General features: G+C 44.3%; 1 protein-coding gene across 3 annotated transcripts in view; it reads right to left on the bottom strand.

The window, feature by feature from the left end:
• Nucleotides 1-1908: 1908 nt before the first annotated feature.
• KMT5B (lysine methyltransferase 5B) overlaps nucleotides 1909-19079 on the bottom strand; it is a 49281-nt gene continuing 32110 nt past the window's right edge. For 2 of the 3 annotated variants that reach the window (XM_054724770.1, XM_008146850.3), the window contains 2 exons: nucleotides 13447-13643; nucleotides 3873-6099 (listed from right to left, as the gene is read on the bottom strand). In XM_054724770.1, the coding sequence (XP_054580745.1) occupies nucleotides 4619-6099; nucleotides 13447-13643 (1678 nt within the window). In that variant the 3' untranslated portion in view covers nucleotides 3873-4618. Of the gene's footprint in view, nucleotides 2429-3872; nucleotides 6100-13446; nucleotides 13644-19079 lie in introns of those variants that run through there. The other variant, XM_054724771.1, reaches the window with a different exon arrangement.

Raw genomic sequence — 19079 nt, 5'->3', positions numbered from 1 at the left:
AGGCAGCCCGGGTGGAAGACCCCTTTCCAATCCTGCCCACTCACACACCTGCTCCTTCCTGAAGAATCCACATCTGCTTTTTCACTGGGCATTGGCAAGCACCAAGCCCAGGCGCTAACGACATGGGGAGGGAGCAGTGACAAGAGCCCTGGCACCTGAGAAATGGAAACCCGCAGGAGCTCCGGTAGCACGGACCAGCGAGCTGCGGCGGGTTATTGCCAAGGACACCTGAGACTGAATAATGGGCATGCCAGCGGGAGCCTCTTTCCACCCTGGGGACCCGTTAAGGTGGATATTTCAGCGAGTCAGGGTCAGGGCTTTCCGTTCTGGTCTGCACCGCCACCCTCACTGCCTCATAGAGAGCTGGCGGCTCAACCTGAAGCTGGACTGGCCATGGCACCAGGTGTCCCCGCCGACTTCCAGGTGCTAGAGATCTGGATTAGCAGCCTGCCCAGGGCCACCCAGAGGTCGCAGAGCTGGGCAAACTCAGGTTTCCCGACTCCTACGCCAGTCGTATTTCCTCTTTCAACCAGGTTTTGCTGAACTGGGAGAAAGGACTCACACCAGTTCTGTCCAATCCAGTGAGACAAAACCCAACTAATCAGGAACCATTGAAAAGTGAGTTGCAAAAGCCTTCATAGGCCCTGAGGGCTAAGAGGGTAAGAGGGTATGTCCTTTAAAGCCTCCCCATAGAGAACAAGTGCTTCTCCCCCTTTACTTTTCTTAAAAAAAATTTATATATATATATATATATATATATATATATATATATATATTATATACACATATATATGTGTATATATACTGATATATATATATATATATATATATTTCAGTATATATACACACACACATATATATATATATATATATTTCAGTATATATACACACACATACACTAGAGCAGGCGTCCTCAAACTACGGCCCGCAGGCCACATGCGGGTGTTTTTGCTGTTTTGTTTTTTTAATTCAAAATAAGATATGTGCAGTGTGCATAGGAATTTGTTCATAGTTTTTTTTAAACTATAGTCCGGCCCTCCAACCGTCTGAGGGACAGTGAACTGGCCCCCTGTTTAAAAAGTTTGAGGACCCCTGCACTAGAGGCCTGGTGCACAGACTTGTGCACCAGTGGGGTCCCTCAGCCTGGCCTGCACCCTCACAATCCCAGACCCCTCAGGGGATGTCTGACTGCTGGTTTCAGCCCGATCCCCACAGGCCAGCCGACATCCCCCGAGGGATGTAGTAGTGCCCCAAATGGCAGGCCAGGGAGGAGGCCGAGCCCGGCCTCGTGCTGCACCGCTCCCACTCATCCCAGCCCTACAGCGCCTGCCACTGCCACCGCTTGGTAGTGAGCCCAGCATCTGGTGCCCATTGGTCAGCTGAGTGGCACTCCCACAGTGGGAGTGCACTGACCACCAGGGCGCAGCTCCCCCGTCGAGCGTCTTCCCCCTAGTGGTCAGTGTGCATCATTGCGACCAGTCGTTTGATCGCTTAGGCTTTTATATATATAGATTATTGATTTCAGAGAGGAAAGGAGAGAGCAAGAGAAACATCAATGATGAGAGAGCATCACTGATCGGCTGCCTCCTGCACATCTCCCACTGGAGATCCAGCCCACAACCCAAGAATGTGCCCTGACTGGGAATCTAACCATGACCTCTTAGTTCATAGGTCAATGCTCAAACACTGAGCCAGCCTGGCCCCTGCTTTTCTCTTAAACTGAGTGGCCAAAAGGTCTTTTCCACCAGAAGCAAAGGAGATCAGGGCTCTGACAACTCAACACTCAGAGACTGAAAAGGCTTTAGAAACGCTGAATTAACAAATTCTACTTGAAATGAAATCCTTGTGGGAGAAAATCACCTGGATCTTTCCTTCTTGGATGCAGTGAACACCGGCCAAATTGTTTTAATTTCCGAATTTATTAAAATGATTAACCTCAATACTGCAAGTGCATGTACAAAATATTTGTAAAAAATGTTTTTAATGAAACGTTAAAGAACTTACCTCAAATGCTGAAAAAGTCCTTTTTTCATTCTTTCAGTACAAGGAATACATTGTATCTCAAAAGTATTACAACTCAGCAAAAACAATTTAAAACAGTAGTTTGAAAAATGATTGAAAATTGAATACATGTATTTCTATGATCACTTCCTAATTCTTACAATGCAAAAGTCTTTACCAATCATTGCATAAGCTCAAGCTAAGAGTTTTATTGAATGAAAGTTTTATTGACCTCTTCCAAGAGGTCACCAGAGTATGGGTTTCGCCATCCCACATAGCAGAGCCAGGACAACATAACAACGGAAAGTCAGCTCCTTGGAAGGCGTCAGCGGTGACGGCCAGGCTGGGGCACACCGACTCCTGAGACAGTGACGGCTACCAGGTGTCACTGCTCAGACCATGGGAAGTCCAGCCTCAAAGGACAAGGCTGCAATACAGTAAAAACTAACATCATAAATAAGTTACTGAAAAGAAGCTTAAGAATGGAGAAAAGTGGGAAATACATTTTATTACTTCTCCCTTAAGATTGGAATTCCTGTAACGGCTATTGTTGGTATTCCAAGAAACAGTTCAAGATGTTTAAGTTATTGTTTAGTCTACAAAACACTCCAATCGAAGGTGGGGAGGAGGTGACCATCTGCTTGCAGGGGCTTTCCACACGGGGTCTCAGCCTGACCTGCCCTAGTGGCGCGAGTATCGCGTCTACACAGGGACACCGTGAGGGTTGGACTGTCTGTCAAGTGCTCCGAGGACCTTGGGACAGGCCTCGGGGCCGCCCTGCTCGCGCAGGAGGCACTCTAGCTGAGCAAAGAGGCAGAGTGTGTGCCACGGGCTGCCCCATCGCTACCTGAGGGGTTGAACTGCATCTTAACATACAGGGGGCGACATGAGACTACAGAAGTAATGCCTTGAAGGAAGTAAGGAAAACACACTGCTACATTTAAAAAACTTTCATGGATATTGTTAATTTCTACTGGGAACCTACTGGCAATAGTGTTAAGGAACTGAATTTCCCAGAATCTGGGAACTGGGGGAATCAATTAGGAATGACAGTGAGCACAGAGGTTTCTCCAAGGGATTCCATTACCTGCAGATTCCTTCAACATTTAAAACAGGGGCTCCCTTTCCAGACACTACGGTTCCCCGGACTTGGTACATGGGAGCACTGTGTGTCGGAGAGTACACGCACACGCTTCCCGGGAACAGAGACCCGCTGGCTCAACGCCTGCTGCAGGCTCACGTTCCCCAATTGTCTGTCCAATGATTTATAAAACAACCCAGAAAAAGGAAAGACTGGTACTGAACATAAAGTAGTAAAATTTCGTTCATTAACTTACTTAAAATTAATTTATCTTTTCAAAGTGCTTCAAAAACAAATTAAATCTGACTCTTCTTTTTGTCTAACTGATAATATAGTCAAAAACTCTTCGATATTTTCATACATAAACTAACATAAGTCAAGAACTCCCACTGATGCAGTGCTTAAAACTATGTATTTATAATTTCCTATTTTATTGGCATGGATATTTCTAAACTTAAAAACCTTCCTGGTAAGTTCTTTTAATTTCTTATGACAAAAATTTCTCACAACACACAAATATTTACAACATATACATTGTTTTCAGTTCTTTACATTGAATTTTAAAGACAAACATTTTTATAGGTTACCACAGAACAAAAGCTGTGACTCATGTTTTTATTTCATAAACTATTATAAGTTAAAGTGAATAGAGTTTTTTTAATATTCCTTGTAGCATTTTACAAGTGCAACAGAAAACTTGAAGACCCAAATTAAGATAGCTGTAGTTCATTAAATGTTGCTTGTTGTCATCACATTGTTCACAGCAAATTTTTGAAAAAATAAGCACCAATCATTCTTGCAAAGAACAATTTTATCTAAAAGTATTGAAAAGTGTTAAATACAAGGTCTTTAATTTACACGACAAGCAATAAATACGCTGTATCGAAACTCATCCTGCACACTGCTACCCTCGTACATATAATGTACTGAAAAGTTGGCTGTCACATATGGGATTGTACTTTTAAAAAAAATAAACCAATTTGACTCCCAACTGATGGTCTGCTATTTAACCAAGGCCACACAGAGCATACCTGGCCAGCAAACAGTGTGGAACTGATCAGACTCCAAGGGGAACATCTAGCAAATAAACCAAAAAGCCGAAGATCATTGCTGGTGATATTAGCACAGACTAGAAAACCTTAATATGCTGCTACTAGGGTTGGTTTAAGTTATTGTTTAGTCACGTATTAAAGAGCCAGTTGATGCTCTTACAGTTAAAAAAATTATGTAGCCACATTACTGTTTTCAACGTCGTGTGGAAAGTTGCTATCACTGCAGTTTGCTGAGCCTTTACTTTACAACAGGGCTTTCCCTCTAACTCGGAATTGCACGTAAGGAGGCTATTCAAAAAGTACAATAAAAATGTGCACAAATCAGACTTCGGGTAAGTCAGTACGCTGTACACTTTCTACGTGTTATGCCGGTAAGTGAAGAAATGAGAGAAGTGCTGCCGCTAAAATGTTTCAGTTGAGGAATAATAGACTGGAATTTTTTATTTTTAAGTAGTTTATCCCAGGTCAAAGAGAGACCCAGAGCTTATGCGTTAAGCCTCAAAGACTGATCTTCTCTTCTCCTGGAAGAAATGTCAATATCTATTGAGTCTTTCCCAACTATTAGCCTCAGTCGCTTGGCTGGAGGAAGGGGAATAAAGTCATCTTCAAAGTCGTCGTCGTAGTCGTCCTCCTCTTCGTCCCCCTCGGAGGAAGAGGAGTCGTCTGTACTGTCTTCCTCGTACTGACTGTAGTCATCGACCTCCATCTGCGACTCCAGGAGAGAAAGCGGGTCACCGCAGCACACCCCGTTCTCGTGACGCCCCTCTACACACGGCCCCCGACCCTCCTCGTCCCGTTTGAGCTGGATTTTTAGTTTTGTGGCACTGCTGCCCGCTCCTGAGTTAAATCCGTTATTAAGCTTTGCTACGTAGAGATTATTATCATTTTCATGGTCTTTACTTAACTTGATGCTGATTTTGGAAGAGTTCATCCCATCGTTCTCTGGGTTGTTTGTCTTGCTGCTGCTGTCGTGACGCCTGCGAAGAGTCAATTTGGGGATCCCGGAGTTATTCTCCAGGATTAACTGGGCGTCATACCGTGTGATGCGCCTCTTCTTTTTACTTTTCGCAGTCCTGAAGCCGTCTTTTGTTTTGAAGCTCTCTGATGTCACCACCGAACCATCAACAGGCGAAGGGGCCCAGTCCATGTAGCTCCCGGGCAGCCCCTCCGAGCCGCTGTGCTCACCCTGGTCGGGGAGGGGCCCCAGCACACTGGGCACCACACCGGCTTTCCCAGGGGGACCGTGCTCCGGAGTGGACTCCCCCGCCTTTGCCAACTGTCTCACAAGCTTCCCTTGCCGTGACTTCTTTTTTGCAATGCTGCTGTCACTCCTCGGACACTTCGCCTCCCCGTTGTGTGCAGTGTCATGCACCAGTTCTTCTTCTTCCTGCGCCGCAGGAGGCGGTTGCTCGCCACTCTCTGGGCAAGGCTCAGTCAAGCTGCTTTCATAGCCGTCCGATGTATTTGGTTCAAGCTTAATGTCAGAGGGCTCCTTCAAAATCATTCTCGTCCGTGCAGACCGCCTGGTTGTGTAGGTGCTGGGGGCGCCCTCCCCTGGCGAAGGGGCCCCTCGCCCCGAATTCTGTTTGTGCTCTCTTGCCGCATGTCTGGTTAAGCACCCACTAGCCACTGTGGCTGGTATTGGTCCCTCCGGCTCCTGATCTTTTTTCATGGGCAAATTTTTATATAGAACTACTTTAGGCTCTTTAAGGACTACGTTTCCCATCTCGAGTTTTCCTGAAGCACCCTTCTGCTCCAGCCGTTTGCAATGATTCCTTAATTTTACCTTCGAAAGTAAAGGCTTTGCAGGCTTTTTCAGTTTCTTTGGTACCCTGGAATTATTTATATGAGTTAGCTTAGATGAGGTAGAGTTGGAAGAAGCTGGAATTCTTGACATAGATTGCCTTGTTAATGTTCTGCTCTTGCTGGTCTTTTTCACACCAACTGAAGATTTTCGGCTAGAAGCTGCAAAGTTTTAAAAAAAGGAAAGAAAGAAAGAAAAAAGATGAAAAATAGCCTTGATAACACAAAACAGTATCCAAAATCAGACTCTTGGCCATGTGACGTTCCGTTACACAGCACATGGCAGACAGACCCAGTCCAGTCTGGTTTCTGCCTGCGCATAAGCTCCCCGCACTTTTCCTGTACATTCTCTTCTTAATTTCAGCCTCCGACTCATGGAGCATCTATTCCCATTTGAACTGGGTGTTTGAAGAGCTCCTACTACCAAGTACCTAGATCTCAGTCTATGTATGTCCTTAATCTATCATGATACTGGTCCAAAATAAGTATTTCTTTTCGATTTAGTATTTTACCATGTAAAAGATTTGAAGTGGATCTAAGGAAAAAAAAATCATAGTTTTATTTTCTTTCACAAATTCTTAAAATAATCATTTAAAATAGGTTTCTAAAATCCAACTACTCATTAACTCAGGAAAAAGATTGCAAAATTTAGTCAAAAACTCTAAATTTTTGGGCTCAGAGATAAATTCTATTCCAATGGTTTCAACAAGAGATCCGAGGAACCACATGTTGTATCCCTGACAACCGCCCCGAGGAACTGCCTATCTTAAACCTCTCCCTGAGGCGCTGGGAGATCAGCAGAGCTCCCCTGGCTCCGTCCCTCCCGTGCCTGCTCGCTGCCCCCAATCACACCGAGAGGGAAGAAGCATGCTGCCAGAATTACTCTCAAGACCAGGGGGTTCCAGCTTCCTTCCTCTGGACAAGGACACAGAAAGGCTGGGATGGTCCTACTGGGAACTAAGGTGACAACTGAAGGGCTTTACAAAAGGCTTATATGTGACTCAAGTTTAAGCTTCGCCCTGGGAACCTCTGACCTTGCCACTGTCCAGCTGCCATCTCTGTTTTCCTTTGCGTTTACCTTTGCACCTACACAGTGTCTTACATGAGTCAACTTCTCAGCTTTCCACACTCCCCACCTGAAAACCTCATCCCATCAAAATACCCCTTTTCAATCATTCACAGAGAAGCTAAGAATACCAAACCACCACCATCTCTCATCAGAAAACAAGGAAATAGAAAACAACGAATGTGGGTAAGTCCAGCACACTGCCCGACAAAGATGGTCCCTTACTACACGCCCGAAGGTTGCCAGGGCGACTGCTGTTCCTTCTGCTTGGCTGAGCAAGTAAGTCACCATTAGTTAGTTTTTATGGAGAACAAGAATGAGTAACAAGCATTCCAAGCATCACACCCCCAAGAACGGAGCTCTGTACTCAAGACTGGCTCCTAAATGGAGTTGTACCCAAATCAGCAAAATTCCCAGAAATGAGGCCACTATTTTTTGAAGAACAGTATTAATTTTGGATGCCACTCCTTTTGAGAATGTGTATATGAACTGGAATTATACAGAACTTGCTAGAAATGATTTTTTAAATATGAGGATATTTGGGGAATTCTTCAGCTAAAGAATTTCTGCTTTCAAGGCTTCCTTCAAGGTGGAACTGGTAGAGGTACTTATTTGCTTATTTTTTAAAAATGTATTTTTATTGACTTCAGAGAGGAAGGGAGAGGGAGAGAGGAAAAAATATCAATGATGAGAATCATCAGTCAGCTGCTTCCTGCATGCTGGGGATCGAGCCCTCGACCCAGGCATGTACCCTGACCAAGAACTGAACCATGACCTCCTGGTTCATAGGCCAATGCTCAACCACAGCCACACCAGCCAGGCTTGATGTGTTGACTGATGTAAGTCCACACCAGCGTTCTGTGCTCAGCTTCCTCAGAGTTGGCTGAGTGGTCCTCGCCCAGCCTGACTCTTTAAGGACCATTCTATGACCAAGCTTAGTGGTTCTCAGCCTATTGTTCCTTTTCCCAACCCCCCATTTCGCACCTGCAATCAGCTGTGCTCTACAATCACATATCCGCTGCATTCTCCACAGCGATCCCCCTGAAATCAGGATCCAGCCTGTCCCTCGCATGAGAACCTTGGCCAATCTGACCACCTCCAGGTGGTGAAACCCAGTGAGCACTTTCCGCCCTCACCTTCCTTTGCAGAATGATATTGCTGACCATTCCTTTTCCTGGAAAACCCTCTCCCCGCCGCTGTCCCAGAGAACACTCTCCCTCCACCGGCCCACACGGACACCGCATTCCTCAGGCCTCTGCTGTCCTAGGCCCTTGAAAAACCAGTCTCCTGGTGATAAGCACCCCACCCCCTTCCTGAGCCGCTATCTCTCACCTGATTCTCTCCTTAATCACAGACCCTACCACCAAATACCCGCTGGCATCCGGATCTCCCCGGAGGCTGCCTCGTAGCCCCTTGGGGAACATGCTTAAACTGAACTTGCCATGAAGTCTCATGGCTGCTTCTCCGCCCAAGTTCTCCACTTTGGCCAATCACCCCAGAAACCGGGAGGTCATTCCTGACGCTTACTTTCCTAACTGCCTCACCCAATCAGCCACCAGGTCCCGTGGAGGCCATTCCTGCAATGTCACTGGAGAGTCTGCCTCTCTCCATTGCCAATGCCACAACCTCCTGCCTGAGTGAGGGCAACAGCTTCCACCCTCTTTCTTTTTGGTCTCTCGTACTGCTTCCCAACACCCCATTCCCCACCAGGCGGACGGAATGATCTGCCTAGTACCCCTGTCACTTCTGATTTAAACCTTTCAATAACTGAATGCTCTAAGAATCAAACCCACAATTTTAAGTTGTGCTCACATCCTTTCTTCCTACCTTCAATTTCACCCATGATAAACTTTACGTATTCAAGTCCTACACTCATCCCCTTATTGTATTTTAAAATAAAAGTCCCACTGCTTTGAATGTGCTTCACTTGGCCAACTTCTCACCCTCTTTGAATTCAGCGCAGGAAACACTTCTTCTCCCAGGGAGCCTGTCCAGACCGTCTACATAGGACAGGATACTCTTGCTATGTCTCCCGCGACACCCGAGTCCCCTTACTTGGACCCTTATTTGAAGCCATAAGATGAAACCTCATTTTACGGTGATTCTGGCGCTTGCCTCTCCTCTTACACCCCTCCTTCCCATGGAATCCCTGTTAGCTGCCCACAGCGAACCACTCACAAAGCACTTGGGTGTTGGTTCTCAACAGCTCAAAATAGACTATTTGATGCTACAACTTGTTTCCCTTACGTTTATGTATTTATAGTGTATTCTCATTTTGTCTAAAAAGCATGATCTCATCAAAAGTCCAACTAAAAAGTGTGCTTACCAAGTCTAAGGTCAAAAAGGACATAAGCAAGCTGGGCAGAAGTGTGAGCAAAGTGGCTAAGACCAGAGGGTAGCAAGTGCCAAGGGCTCTTCACTGTCCCAGAGGGTCCCACTCTCCTTGGGCCCTGTGAGAACAGCAGCAACAGAGGGTAAGGGAGGCCCCAGTGCAGACAATAAAAGTCCATCAGAGACGAGGATTCTGACGTAGGAGACAAGGTGTGCCTGTGGCCCTGGCACCAGCACTCACACACCAGGCATGACTCTTCCCTACTGGCCCGGACAAACCTCAAATGCACAACCTAACGTAACTTTGGGTGAAAATACACATTCTTTTTATATAGCAGGTGCGGGGCAAACGGCCCCTTAGTATGATCTCAATGCTAATGGGCATTTTTTGGAGTAAGAGCCGTTACACTATGAAACCGAGCTCACGTGGACTAGTGTGCCTACGGCTGTCCATCTGCCGAGTGGCAGGGGTGGGATTTGAACTGAGGAAGATGGTTTAAGATCCCACCTTGTTCAGCACTGCCTCTAAAGTAAGCCAGTCCCAACTCGTGGGTGAAGGAGCCACACACGGCCCCCGTCATTTCAGGGCGTCCTCACCATCACCAGGCAGCCCTGCCGGGGCATCCAGAACCGCAGGCAGACACAAGAGCAGCACAAGAACCCCACAGCTCCCCGAGTGCCGGGCTGCGTCCTCGCTCTGTGCTGGAGAAGCCCAGGGAGCACACAATGTGAACCGAGGTGACATGAGGACCACACACAGCTGACACCTTCAGAACTCGAGGAGCCAGCATCCTCCATCTTATGTGACCAACACAGACCGGCAGCGGCTGCCTGGACCGGGCCTGCGGGCTCGGCAGAAAGGAGAGAGAAGCAGTGAGCCACCCCCTACCTCTAGGATAGGCGATCCTTAGTTAAGATAAGCTTACTCCACTGGCCAAGTCTTCTGGGTTCTGCACCGACCTGAGGCATTTGCAATGACACATTCCGTGTCACAGCACTGACTGTGGGCAGTGGCCCACCCATCAAGGCACAAGGACCTAAAAAATGAGAATCTTCCAATAATGGCACAATTCAGGCATGTAAACTGAATTTGTGAAAAGGATTTCTCACCCGGCTGGTGTGGGTTAGTGGTTATGTGTTGACCCATAAATCAGGTCACAATTTGATTCCCAGTCAGGGTACATGCCTGCGTCGTGGGCTCGATTCCCAGTAGGGAGCATGCAGGAGGCAACTGATCAATGATTCCCTTTCAGCATTGATGTTTCTTATTACCCCTCTCTCTGAAATCATCAAAAACATACTTTAAAAAAAAAGAAATAAAATACTTTAAAAAAAAGGATTTGGCCGAAACCGGTTTGGCTCAGTGGATAGAGCGTTGGCCTGTGGACTCAAGGGTCCCAGGTTCGATTCCGGTCAAGGGCATGTACCTTGGTTGCGGGCACGTCCCCAGTGGGGGGTGTGCAAGAGGCAGCTGATCGATGTTTCTAACTCTCTCTTCCTCTCCCTTCCTCTCTGTAAAAAATCAATAAAATATATTAAAAAATAAAAATAAATAAATAAATAAATAAAAAAAGGATTTGTTTCTGCTCTGTAGATGCTAAAGCAAACAGGTTGTGGCTCCTGAGACACCTTTCTAAAAAGGATCTGGCCCTGGTAGGATGGCTCATTTGGTTGGAGCATCACCCCACATACCAAAAGGTTGTGGGTTTGATTCCAGTCAGGGCACATACCTGGGTTTCGGGTTCGATCCCACATCAGGGGGTGCATGGAAGGCTACTGATTGATGTTTCTCATCTCAATGTTTCTCTCTCTCTCCTCCCTCTCTTTCTCTCTAAAGTCAATGAAAATTAAACATATCCTTGGATGAGGATTAAAATTTTTTAAAAGAATCTGTGTGGAAGGAATGATTTTTCTTCCCACTAGGCAGAAATGTTTAAGAATATACACACTGCTCAAGGAAAACAGCTCCTCCATCAGCCACTAAATCCCAGACAAGCTGCAGAATCAAAGTGGGCAGCTACGCAGGGAGAGTGCACTCTGACCCAATGGACACCACCGCCCTCAGGAGAAAGGCTCAGGCGCTCTGGCTTTGCAACCAGCTGCGTTAACAAGTCTTCCCCTCACACGGTTAGGAGGCTGTGTTTAAGACACAAGCACCCAAAGAAACACAGCCTAAAAGAACGCATGGAAGAGTCTGAGAAAATACTGCGTGAACATAGCTGAGTGTATGCTGGCCGCGGAGGTGACTGGAGTAGGCCTGTAACTCCTTTAGAGCACAGAGCACGCCCACCACACTACCCTCAGTCAGCACACTGACTCTGAAGCAGTCAGTCAGTCGTTCTGCAGAAAGTAGCTGAATGAAGTCAGCGCCCCCATCCACAGCCACCGGGAGGTGAGCACCTGCTCTGCAATGCTGAGATTACAGCTCAGAGGGTTCCTGTTCCCTCTAAGCTTTAGAAAGTGGCTCTGCGTTGTTACCTGTGCACCTGTCCTGTCCTGGATCTAGGGCATGAGCTCCCCGAGGGAGGGGCTGAGTCTCCTACATATATGTATCTCTTCAACTACTACCAGGCTTTTAATAAGTACTAATATTTAGTTTGTTAATAAATATTCCGATGGTCACTTAGTAATATACTCAAAACCTTCCAAAGATATTTGTATTCCAATCTTTTAAACTAAGTGGTGTACTGAGTTCAGAATCTATGCATTAGAAATATAGTTAATGCATAAAAACACAAACACCCCCACGAATGTCAAGAACCAGTTTTGACAATCAATGTGGACAGCACGGTGGCCGTCTCCACATATACGTCTCACAAGTCCCCCGTCTCACAAGGAACCAGACTCAGAAAACAAATAGTGATTGTGCTACATTTATTATTAGAACCAATAGTCCACAGTGAATGACAGACTAACTGCTCTTTTGTTCACGTTGGACATTTTTATAAACCGGACGATACACAGGATTACTTTTACACTAAAGAGGTCACGTGGGGCCTCCGACTCCCAGCAGCAGCAGATTTGGGAATTCACGGCAGTGAGCTTTGCCACTGTGGGAGACATCTTCCCTTTTCTTTGGGATTTTCTGCACGGGAGGGGAGCACCAGTGCTGGGTGAACACGTGTGAAAACAGGGAGAAGAGCCTGAAATAACGAGGCCTCAGAGGACATCACAGAGGCACTAGGAAGTATCTGTGAACACTCAGTGCCAAAAACTGGCATACTTTGGGGATCACCAAGCCAAAACTTGCGAACTCAATGCCTGTCAGACATCAGTCGGACTGAAGAGCCTACTATTTGAGTGGAGCCAGAGAAAACTGGCATCACCCAGGTGAAATGCAGCCGCAACCAGAATAGTCCCAGGACTTCAAAGCTCCATCAAGATGACGTGTTTTCTTCTGTTCGTTTAGGCTTTCTTCTCTTTCTTTTCTCTTTATTCTTCATTCTCTCTTTTTCCAGTTCCATTAGGTCTTGCGCCCCCTTCCCTGACCTGGTGTCTTAAAGCTTGCTTCTTTCTCCTTTCATCTTGCTACTTTTGTTAGTGGCTAATATGTCATAGCACAGTGACATCTAAAATGTTCCTTTATCACAGTTAAGAGTCTGGTAACTAATAACTTAGTAAATTGGGTCCGTTCATTTTGAAAAAAGACAAGTAGTAAAAAGGCGGAAACCTTGAAGCCAGAAGCTATCACCTCCCCAAGTCCATCCTCCACCCTAACAGGCTGGCTAGGCACAGAATGTGCCCGTAAGATTCCACCCCGTCCCGTCTTCTCGGAAGACATAATGATAGAATTATGGTGAAAGTAACACCTGAAAATGTTTCTTTCTAACATATATGATGACCCTGGAACACAAGCTGAAGAATGTAATATCCAGTTACCAAATATTCAAGAAAAGCAGGCAGGTCAGTCTAGATGAGCGCATGGAATCTGGAGGCCAACACAGCCTGCTTCTGTGGCAAATCATTTCTAGAATCTTGCGATGCTGCTGGAGTGCACGAGTCCCAGGGTTTCTCTCAATATTTAAAAGATCAAAACTATGGAGACACACTTTAGAGAACAAACGGTGTGAAAACACTTAGGAAAAGATGCTTATCAAACCTCCCTTACTTACTTGCATTGTGTTTTTCCTGAGTGGTATCTGCATCAGTGTTAGAGCTGACAGATTGACTGTCTGAATTTTTGCTGCTGTCACCTAACTTTTTAAGCCTATTTAAACGTTTATCTGTTTCTCTGAGTCCATATTTGCTATTGATAACAGGAGCAGGCGCAGGCAGTCCCACTCTGGATTTAAAAGCACCAGTTCCTCGTCTGAAAGAGAAAACAGCACACGTCAAACAAATAGCGTACTTACTAACCATAAGGTTGGCGGCCGAGGGCTCTGGGCCACATCAGATCTACAGATGTGATGAACTGATGAGGCCTCAACCATCACTGGAAATTTACCAAGTCTAGGACTCTCAAAAGGAATTAAGTATATATATATATAAAATCAACAAAAAACTCTTAACTTAAAATCACAAAACAAACTGTTATGACTATTGTCAATTATTAACTGCCCATGAGAAACCATTGAACCCTATAGAATTTCATGTGTAGATAACTAATTCTTCAATTTCAAAACTGGTTGGTGCAATAGTTAGGTCTAAATTGTGGCTTAAATAACCCTCCTGTTAATTATATTCTAGCTTTTTTTTCTGCACAATTTAACACTACATCACTGAATATTGAGAATTAGGGAATGAAAAAAAGAAACCAGACAATTTCTGTAAATGAGGCATTACTTAGATAGAACTGAATGTTAGATACAAATTCTAGCTGAAATTCTGTCTAAGAAGGCTAGGCTATATTAATGCAAGTCTCACTTTCTGAACTATAAAAACTATTAAATGATTCTTTAAAATTAGTGAATTAAAAAAAAAATTAGTGAATTAAACATAAATGACCACAATCCTATATAATAAAAGCCTAATAGGCTAAGTGTCTGGTCATCCATTCAACCATCAAAGCGTAATATGCTAATGGTATGCTAAGGCCACTCAACTGCTCACTATGATGTGCACTGACCACCAGGGGGCAGATGCTCCAACCGGTAGGTGAGCTTGCTGCTGGGGTCTGGCCAATCGGGACTGAGTGAAACGGGCCAGACACACCCTGGAGCCCTCCCACAGTCCCTCCCCAGCTGGCCAACCTCCCGCGTCCCTCCCTGGCCCCAATCGTGCACCGGTGGGGTCCCTCGGCCTGGCCTGTACCCTCTCACAATCCAGGACCCCTCAGGGGATGTCGGACAGACAATTTTGGCCTGATCCCACAGGCCAGGCGGAGGGACCCCACTGGTGCAGGAATTCGTGCACTGGGCCTCTAGTTAAGTTATAAAAATGTTACTAAATAAGACACTAACAGACTTGCTTTTCCCATAGGATAAGAACAATTTCTAACCTGCTCTATTTGTATTGATGTAATTTTTCTGAAATGAGGGTACTTACTAAGAGTTCCTAAACTTCCCAAAGGAATCTAGTTTTGCAAAGCTTTGCTTTATTCAGTGTATAAAGAAAAATTCCTACCCAGGTCTATTCAAATGAGTAAGTAAATTATATGTTAAGAGGTTTTTAAAAAGCACTCCTATTGCACTAAGAAGTGAGAAGTCTCTCTGGCTAGAACTGCCTTGACTGGCTGGCCCTTTACTGGCCTTCGCTTGTTAAGGAAAAGCCATATGACAACAGCTTCTGACCTGTGACAAAATCCTGCCTGCCCTCCTCTGAAAGCGACCTGGCCCTGCTGAGGTCCCCTGGGACTGATATTTCAGGATTTTCTCCCCCAAAAATCAGAGTGTTTCACTTTTTGCTAAAGGACAACAACAGTTTTATTTTCTCTCCCTACCTTACCTTTTAATGCTAGGGAGCACAGACCCAAACGTAATGCAGAGACTATTTTTTGTAAGTAATGTAAGTATTTTTGCCTTCATCTTCACAGAATGGATATGGAATTCTTTTTATTAATGCTTTTGTAAAAACAACAAAAAACTTATTGTGGGACTGCCTCAATTCTTTTTTTCAAAAAATGCATTAGAAATCCTCACTGAGGCAGGCAACCAATTACACTCCACCTCACCCCAAAATATATTCAGAAAGTAAATCCATAAATCCCAAAGGCCATTTCATTTCATATGGACAAAGAAAGTAATTATTTTAAGATATTCCATGCCTTTTTACCATAACATGCAACATTTCTGGTTCATTTCTAGAAAGATGGGCCACATTTAAAGAAACCTCTACTCTTCGTCTGCTTCTCCACCACCCTCCCTTTTTCTTTTTAACTTAGGAAAGTAATACATGCTTATGCTTGCTGCAACGAGCCAAACAATCCTAGGATATAAATATGCATAAAGCAGAAGTTGACAGTATTTCCTAACCCCTGGAGCCCAGAGCCCGGAGGTCCAGTGCTAACCACCTGCCAGCACACCAGCTTCCACTCCTTTCCAGTCTACACCCTTCTATACACTGTGGGAGCCCTCCAGGCAAACAAAACCAGCAGGGCAATGCCATACATCCACTAAACCATGCACAAATTCACTGGTATTGAACATATGTTTTAAAAGTTGTACTTTTTACATAAACATTCCATATTCTCCCCATCAGTGATACTAAAGCCTATGGGGTATTTTGTTTTTGTTTGCCACCATGAATATAGCTGCTATACTGCTCTTGAAACCAAATCCTTACTAACTGGTGCTCATATTTCCATAGGGTAAATTCTTCCATATGGGACTGACTGCCAGGTAAATAGATGCACTTATCTTTTGACACATATTGCCAGATTACTTTCTCAAAACATTACAGCAATTACAGCAATTAACATCGTGCCTGTTTCTCTATGTCCTCACCAGCAGTATACAGTGCACTCAAGTTTTGCCAATTGATAGTGAAAATGAATACCTAATTGTTGTAATTTCCTTGTTTGTAGCCATCATTTTCTGTGCAGCATCCTCCTCACCTTTCTTTTCCACTGGAGTTTGTTTTTCCCTTATGAGCTTACTTTACTGGAGCTTTTTGTAATTATAATATTAATAATATTAATTCTTTGCCATATGTGTACTTTTTCCCCTCTTCAGTTTATCATCTGTCTTTGACTTACTTTCAGCCATTCAAGAACTTTTGTATTCACCATTTCTTGTCTTCTTTCAAAAGAATTCTACTTCCCCAAAGTTAGACATATAATCTAAATTTTTAAAAATAGTTTTGCATTATATTTTAAAATGTACCTTTTTTATTTACTCCTATATTCCCAGCATCCAGCTGGGATTGATTTTTACATAGTGTGAGATGGGGCTTAGCTTGGTTTTCCTCCAGACACACGATGAGTTACAGCTGACCCTTGAACAACGTGGTGATTGGGGCGCCGCCCAATCTTGCAGTTGAAAATCCACATATAACTCCTTCTGCCCTCCACACATGCAGATTCCCAATCACAAATCGGAAATACTGCACCATCATACTCATCTCTCTTTCAGGACTCGCTTCATGTCCTCTTACCTACTTGTCCATTTCTGGGCCAATATCCATCAAGTTTTGATCACAATTATTTCATAGTAACTTTTAATATCTGTTAAGGTAAATCTCCCCTAACTCTATTTTACAAAATTTTTCTTGGCTATCAAACATACTTTCATATAAGCTTTACAATAATTTTGTCCTTCATTAGATTTTATTCTTCAAATTTTCTAGAGTGAAATTCGTAGTACTTATTAGAAACATATTACAATCTCTATTGTGTCAGGATGGTTACAGCCCAGACACATGCATCCAGTGCACCCAGGACACTCCACTTGTGACCTCAGCATCTTGTTAAACATTCTGTCCACTCTCAACTCTTCACTGGGCCACCTCTTCTCACACTCATGCCTGGCACTGTGCTAGTCTTGTTTACCTTGCAACGGTAGGCCTAATATAAAGTACCTATTCAGTTAACAATTGAATGAGTTCCTCTGACTAGTGTCATCCTCTCACCTAACTGGTGTTCCTGAGAATTTAAACAATATTCATAGTCACCCTTTCAGTCAAACTGCTCAAGGAGTCTGATTTAGCATGTCTACTGTTCTGTATATTAGGCCTTCCCACTTCGGAAGGACTTGCATGTTTCTCTTGTTCACACTAAGCCTGTAGAGTAGTAAGCCTGTATAGTGGTCATACCACTATATGACCAGTGAGAAACGGAGGCTCAATAAAGAGAACTAACCTACCTAAGGAACATGACGATACGTGCAGTCCTGAACCAGTAAAAGAGCTGTTTCAGGGCTGGTTTGGAATCCTGAGTGTGTGGTTTCATTTTCAAGACAACCTCCAAAACCTTACTAGCATATCATTTGCTTCATTCAATCATTCACTTAGCAAATATTTTTTAAGCACTTATTATGTGCCAGGTACTGTTCTGGATGCTGGGAACAAAGGAGTAAATAAAAAAAGGTAAAAATTTCTGCCTTCTTGGAGCATCTATTCTAATGGGAAAATAACCTATATTTAAGTATTAACTGTGTACAGTTCTACATACTTTATGTGAAATAACTAATTTAATTCTCACAGCAACACTATGAAATAACTTGTGGTATTATTCCCATTTTACAGATGGGTAATTAAGATACAAGAGCACCTAAGCTGCCCAAGAAATCATATCTAATGAAACACAGTCACAGGATTCCAACTCAGGCAGTCTAACACAGAGCTCAGGCACTTACTTAACTGCTATGTTATGTCATCTCTATAAAATGATTTTAAAGCATTATTCAACTATAATTAAACTACTTCATGGATTAAAGTGTCTTTCTGTAGACTGGTCTAAGATTCAACCGACGCTTACACCATTTTTTATATAGAACAAGATAGGTTTTATACTCCCACCCCCAACACAGGGGAAATGTCTGGCTACCCAGGAAGAAGATAATTGGGCCTCTAGTCTGGCTGCAGGGTGGGTGTTCTCAGTGGGAGAAGTAGCACTACCAGATATCTTTGCTCATATTTGCCAACACAACATGACGTGGAAACTGTGAGGGCTCTGAAGCTAGGCTGGTCTGGATTCAGCACTTAAGTTTCTGCATTTGCAACAGGGCCACATTACTACCTCTCTCTCACAGGATGGCTGTGAGGACTGAATGAGTCAAGATCAGTAGTGTCCAGGGCAGTGCAAGGTACGCGAAATGGGCTCAACAAACGTAATGGCGCCTTCCTGCAGCACCACCCAGATAAGCTTGGGGAGCTGCCCCTGTGAGCTCCTGAATGCAGAAGCCACTCCAATGAGCCGTGTGAACATCACTGCTGCCAAGGCAGATCTGGGACATCTACAAGGACTCCAAAACATTGATAGTCATACAAAGAGGTTCCTCGCTAAGTGACAGAAATTAGGAATTATGAAGAGTATGTGCATAAAAAAAAAAAAAATTCCAGAGGACAAAGCTTGATAATTCACAAGACTATGTTAGGGTTTTTACATGACTGTAAGCAGTTGAAATTCACTTGCCATTTTCAGGGCAACCCCACCCTGGCTGTGGCTGTGGCTGTGGCTGTGTGTGTGTGTGTGTGTGTGTGTGTGTGTGTGTAAGGTATTTCCCATTCTTTACTTAAGCGCATTTGAATTCTGATCCATTCATAAGAACAGCTGGTAATAATATTTTTAAGGGTCAGGTGCCAGTGCCCTTGAAAGTTAAGGACCCTTTGATTTTGTTTATGCATGCTACTAGCTACAATGCTCTAGAAT

This window comes from Eptesicus fuscus, chromosome 13 (genome assembly GCF_027574615.1).
Source record: "Eptesicus fuscus isolate TK198812 chromosome 13, DD_ASM_mEF_20220401, whole genome shotgun sequence".
Classification (NCBI taxonomy): domain Eukaryota; kingdom Metazoa; phylum Chordata; class Mammalia; order Chiroptera; family Vespertilionidae; genus Eptesicus; species Eptesicus fuscus.
Note: the sequence above shows the minus strand (reverse complement) of the source record. Positions and strands in the feature narration are given on the sequence as shown.